The 5,354-nt window shown below is 34.0% G+C and overlaps 1 protein-coding gene across 1 annotated transcript; it reads right to left on the bottom strand.

Moving 5' to 3' along the window:
• Positions 1-3,001: 3,001 nt before the first annotated feature.
• Positions 3,002-5,338, bottom strand: TEX12 (testis expressed 12). The gene is made up of 4 exons (XM_006833826.1): positions 5,276-5,338; positions 4,072-4,183; positions 3,912-3,963; positions 3,002-3,146 (listed from the first exon to the last, which is right to left on the bottom strand). The coding sequence occupies exons 1-4, from the start codon at positions 5,336-5,338 to the stop codon at positions 3,002-3,004; spliced, it is 372 nt and encodes a 123-aa protein (XP_006833889.1).
• Positions 5,339-5,354: the final 16 nt, after the last annotated feature.

The following is a 5,354-nucleotide window of genomic DNA, read 5'->3' as shown; positions in this document are numbered from 1 at the left end:
CTACCCAGAGAAGCAGTGATGCCTGAAATGGAGCCAGAGATGATGACATGGAGCGATGGAGCAGCTGGAGACTTTAGATCCAGAGAGGGAGAGGGACTGTGTGCTGAAGACCTGGGGGGAACAGGGAAGGATTGCATGGAGGGGATTGTAACCATGGCAATGAGACAATATACAATAGAATGAATGTAAAACGAATGTTCTCCCATGTAAACTATCACATAATTCACAATAAAACATTAAAGAAAAAAAAAAAAGTTGCCCCAGTGTACAAGTAAAAATATTATCATTTTCTATTAGCACTATGATGTGAAAAGGGTTGGGAACCATTGTTACTAATCTTCCTAAGGACAGATCTGATTGAAAAGAACTTCATCTAATAGCTCCTCATTGTCTGTAATGTAGTATCTAAACTGCTTGGCCATACACAGTCGCATCCCACCCTAACCAGTCTTTGCCTCTCACTAATGCCTTCCACTCCAGCTAAACTAGACTACTTCTATTGTCATCATAGTCATACAATTCTTTTCACCCAGGATATTCGCCATCACTTTCAGATGAAATTTACTTACCTTAGTCAATCCTTCAAGATCCAGTTCTTGTGTTACCTGCTTCATAAAAAGAGCATTCCCATTTCCTACACCAAGAACTGATTCTCCTTAGTCTGAATCTCACAGTGTCTATTTACAGCTCTCTTAATGACCCTTACTTTATTCTGTCCTGTATTAAAGTTAGAGATGAATAAGCTTTTTAACCTCTACAACCAGAATGCAATCTTGATTATAAGGACTTTGTTTTTAACTCCACTTCAACTCCCCACCCCCAGTACTAAGATAATTTCAAAGTTTATGGTACATATCAGTATGATTTCTAATAGTTCTATATCAGATCATTTCAAGACAAAATCATGTAACAAAAGTAGCTATAATAGAAAGTTACAAAACAACAATAAAGGTTTTTAGGAAGTTGTCCAGAATGCAGATAGAAGCATCATTAGATTTTTGCAGCATTATAACTTGTAGCAATGACTTTCCATTTAGAAAAGCCTGAATAGTGAATATAGTTCCTATTGTTAATCCAATAGATTCCTTAATCCTAAATCCTGCCCCTATATACTGTTATAAAATATACAAATATAAAGGTTGTTTCCCTGACAACAAGGAAATAAATCCTGGTTCGGTCTTCTTTAACTTCCGGCTCTGTAGTATTGCTGCCTGTGTCAGCTCCACACAGAGCAGAGAACTTCAGAAACCACTGGTAATTTTCAAGAAAGAGGTACGAAATTCTAAATGCAGAACAGTAGAAGGAGAAAGACAAGGAAGAGGAAGCAGCAAATGCCACACCCAAGATCAAGTGCATTACCATAGAAAGGTAGGCCATTACAATGGTAAAAATATAGCTCGAAAAAGAGAGAAAGATTCTAAAACATTCTTGGTTTGAGTTCAGTGCCCAGATTCCCTGATTTCTAAATCTTCACACTTACTGGCAGATGTATGCACCACTAAACGGTGAAAGCTCATAGAACTTTCTGGACTGTCCCTGACTCACTGACAGAATTGGAGCAAGGGACAGGGCTACAATCTTAGAAAGTTTCTTAGTCTTATTTCTATGACAAGTACCCCAACAACCTATCTATGAGTAGCTGTTTGTCATATTAAAATTGGACCACCAATAATGGTCCCTCTTCTTAAACTCTCTTCTCATTTGAATCTGTCCTCACATTACAGTTAAGTCAACTAATTCGTGTGATCCATTTCATTATGCTACTCCTATGAAATATCCAAATCTTCTATCTCCTTACAGAATATTCAAAGTCCAAATGTAGTCTGCCAATAAAGGACTCTACAATCTGGTTACAACCTTCATCTTTTCCCTCTCTGCTTTCTATCATTTCTTCTTTCCTTTTCTTTTCTATTCATATATTATGAAATAAATTTTAAAACAATCTGTTGGTCTTATCTTACAGATTAGTAAGACTTGGAAAAACACTTTCAAAATTATTTTGTAATGATGAAGTAGACTCAGCAGTAATTTTGTAATTAGAATATTAACGAACTCTGTAAGGTAAAAGAATGACTCAAAATACAAGTGATATGTAACATTAACTCACTTAATATTTAAAAAATAATTCCTTGTGGTTATTTTAAGGGGCCCTGGTGACATAGCAGTTAAGCACTCAGCCGCTAACCAAAAGGAGAAGGATGTGGAAGTCTACTCTTGCAAAGATTACAGACTTGGACACGCTATGAGTTTGCCAAGGTTGTCTTGTAGTTGGGCCAATCGCTACTTCTAGACCACTAATCTCTATGCCACACCAAGCTCTGCTAAGGCTTCTGAACATAAACCACAGTGGATATGTAAATAAGTCAACTCACACAGGTTCTGGTTAATAATTTTGGGGTTTTATTTTACTACTTTTAACACAAGAAAATAATTTTAAACCAAAAAATTTATTAGCCATATATAATAACTAATAGTAAGAATTATCAAATTATAATATTAAAGAACAAGAGCACACAGTTACATTTTATTACAGACTGAAAAAACAGACAAACTACCTTTAAGGTTTTAATTTGTTTTAATAATACTGAACATTTCAAAAAACATTTTAACACTATCTCCAAAGTTATCTGCTACTTTGAAAAATATTATAAAAGAAGAAATGCATTATTGTTAAGCATTCTCAAATTAACTCATTGACTCTCATTACAAGTTTAAAAATGGCTTGAAGGTTTAAGATAGAAAAGAATCCACATATGCTTTACGTAATTTACACTATTATAAAATGTGTCAAATAGTTAACTCTCAAAATAAGACAAGGTACTTTACATTTATGTCCTGTTTAAAGCCTCTTAAATCTAGAATTCCAAGGAGAGTTCCCTTCTTATTTAAAGTATACATTTTATTTTAAAACTAGAGAGCTTTCAGAGTATACGTGCCATTTTTATTTCAATAATAATGAGATACATAGTTTAAATTCTCAGCTTATTTTAAGGACACAATTTTATCTGTGCAGTGTGTTCGCAATCACTATAAACCTCTGTCTCAGGAGCTCTCTCTTTTGTATTAGAAAGTTTTCAATAGTATTGGCTTCTTTGAAGAGTTCATCTATCTCATCAATGTAAGATGCATCTACTGCTGCTCTCTCACTGATGGGGGAGAAATTTATAAAGTCTAAACATGTCATGATAGTGATGTTCTTTACTAGACTATATTGTCAGCAATGTCATTTAAATGACTTTGTGCACCAAAAAGTTTCCTTATTCACTCTTCAACAAAAGTTAAATTAGTTCCATAAATATTTTTGACTGCTTAATAAGTCTAATTACACAGCAGAAAGCATATCATATATTATAGCTCTAAAATTAGATTTTTAATATTACATATATTAATACTATATACATTCTTTTAACAGCCACATAATCTGTTATTCAAATATAATGACTGCCTAGTACTAGTAGGTTATAAAACTATCTTATAAAACAATAATCTTGGGTCAACAAAACATTTAAATTTTACCTTCAAATATATCTAGATAAATATAAATCAAATCATAATTTATTTTATCTTTAATATCGCTCTATCATCAATTTCAACCAAATTGTATTTTTTTCAAACAAGTCTTTATGTAAAATTTAACACATAATGTCATCTAATTAGAGACACCAAGATATATCTCAACCCAGTATTATCTCTGGCAATAGGAAAACAAAGGATGTTTAATGGAAACATTAGGGTTCTTGCCTGAAAATAACTAATCTATTATAAAAAAACTGAGGCAGAATTAAAAGATTCCAAAATTATAATTAATGGGTAACTTTATCAACCATTAAACTTCTATTATGGAGTTTCCACAAGAAAACTTTTATTTTTAAGAGAAAGACTCAAGAGAAGACATTATAACAAGTACTTGCCTCAAGAGCTTTGCATACGTAGACAACATCAGATTAATTTCCTTGCTCATATCTGTTAAAAAAAAGTCATTAAGTTATGAACTATAACAAGCCTTCTGCATTATAAAATCAATGTAGTAGCATTCTTTTTATAGAGAAATGTTAGCATTTTATACATCACCATTCAAATCTTTCTCCAGGGCTTCGTCTTTATAAAACAGTCCAGAGCTTTCAGAGAAAGACAAGTCTGAGTGTCCAAGAGTGGATAGCTGCGGACTATCTGGCATTTGAGGCTAATAGAAGAGAACAAAGAGAGCACGAATATAAGTATAGTCAACAAAATCTTGTTGTTGTTATGTGCCGTGGAGTCAGTTCCAACTCACAGCAACCCTGTACAGGGTTTCCCAGGCTATAAATATTTACGGGAGCAGAAAGCCTCATCTTTCTCCCATGGAGCAGCTGGTAGCTTCAAACTGCTGACCTTGTTGTTTTCAGCCCAATTCATAACCACTATGCTACCAGAGCTCATCTTAAGGATATATAAATTCTATTTTAAAAAACAAAGAAAATAAAACATTTTCAGGAAAAAAATTTTGATACAATTTTGTGCTCTAATTAGTCATTTGCATTTTTATTATCAAGAAAATTATTAGACCTAAGAAGCACCTTGCTCAACCGGCTATATTGTATTTTGTTTTTAAATTAGACTTTGCATATGGTTTTAATGTCCCAGTGAAAAAGTTTCCTATATTTTAAACCAGTTGATGTTTCCATGTTGCTTTGTTAAGTGCTGTCCAGTGGGTTCTGACTCATAGTGACTCTGTATAAGGTTTCTGAGGAGCAGCTGGTGAGTTCGAGCCTCCAACTTTGCGGTTCAAACCAACCTTGCAGTTGAGTGCTTATCCTAAACCACAGCAAGACTCCATAATTTTTCCATAGCAATGCAAAACTGTCATTTGGACAATAGCTAAATGCTTCCAACATTTTAAGAAAGCAAATAGGGTCCTAAACCAAACAGATCTGTGTGTGGTGAGAGCACTGAAGACAGACCAGGTACATTGCCCTTCTTTAAAATACCAATATCACTAGTCCCTAGGTATCTAATCAGAGCAAAATAACTATTTAAAGTCCTATCTGTCTAAAGACATGGGCTCACTTCCGTCTCTGGATTAACAAATTGCCACAAAGAAATTTCCCGATAGTTTCTCAGAGGCCTATGTTTAGCAAACACTGCAACTGGAGTCAACATAGAGACTGTTGGAACGATTCGAGCTCTGGGAATATGAAAACATTCATTGAGTATATTAACAGAACCTTCTCAAATGGAAAAAAATTGAGAGGTATATATAACAATAAAAAGATTAAGGCTCCTGGGTTATAATTACCTCCAACTCTCTTGATCTCTTGCAACTCCTAGTATCAGATTTCACAAGGTTACTTGCCATCATATTCTGGAGGTATGGG

The sequence above is a fragment of the Chrysochloris asiatica genome, unplaced genomic scaffold, assembly GCF_000296735.1.
Source record: "Chrysochloris asiatica unplaced genomic scaffold, ChrAsi1.0 scaffold00008, whole genome shotgun sequence".
Taxonomy (NCBI): Eukaryota; Metazoa; Chordata; class Mammalia; order Afrosoricida; family Chrysochloridae; genus Chrysochloris; species Chrysochloris asiatica.
The sequence above is the reverse complement of the archived record's forward strand: the minus strand, read 5'-3'. Positions and strand labels throughout refer to the sequence as shown.

What these genes read in the sequence shown, in the direction of transcription:
- TEX12 (XM_006833826.1), bottom strand. Translation starts at nt 5,338, where the DNA reads ATGATGGCAAGTAACCTTGTGAAATCTGATACTAGGAGTTGCAAGAGA. An exon ending in AGAGATCAAGAGAGTTGGAG is followed by an intron (nt 4,184 to 5,275) that starts GTAATTATAACC and finishes CTCTTCTATTAG; the next exon opens with CCTCAAATGCCAGATAGTCC. An exon ending in CCTGGAGAAAGATTTGAATG is followed by an intron (nt 3,964 to 4,071) that starts GTGATGTATAAA and finishes TTTTTTTAACAG; the next exon opens with ATATGAGCAAGGAAATTAAT.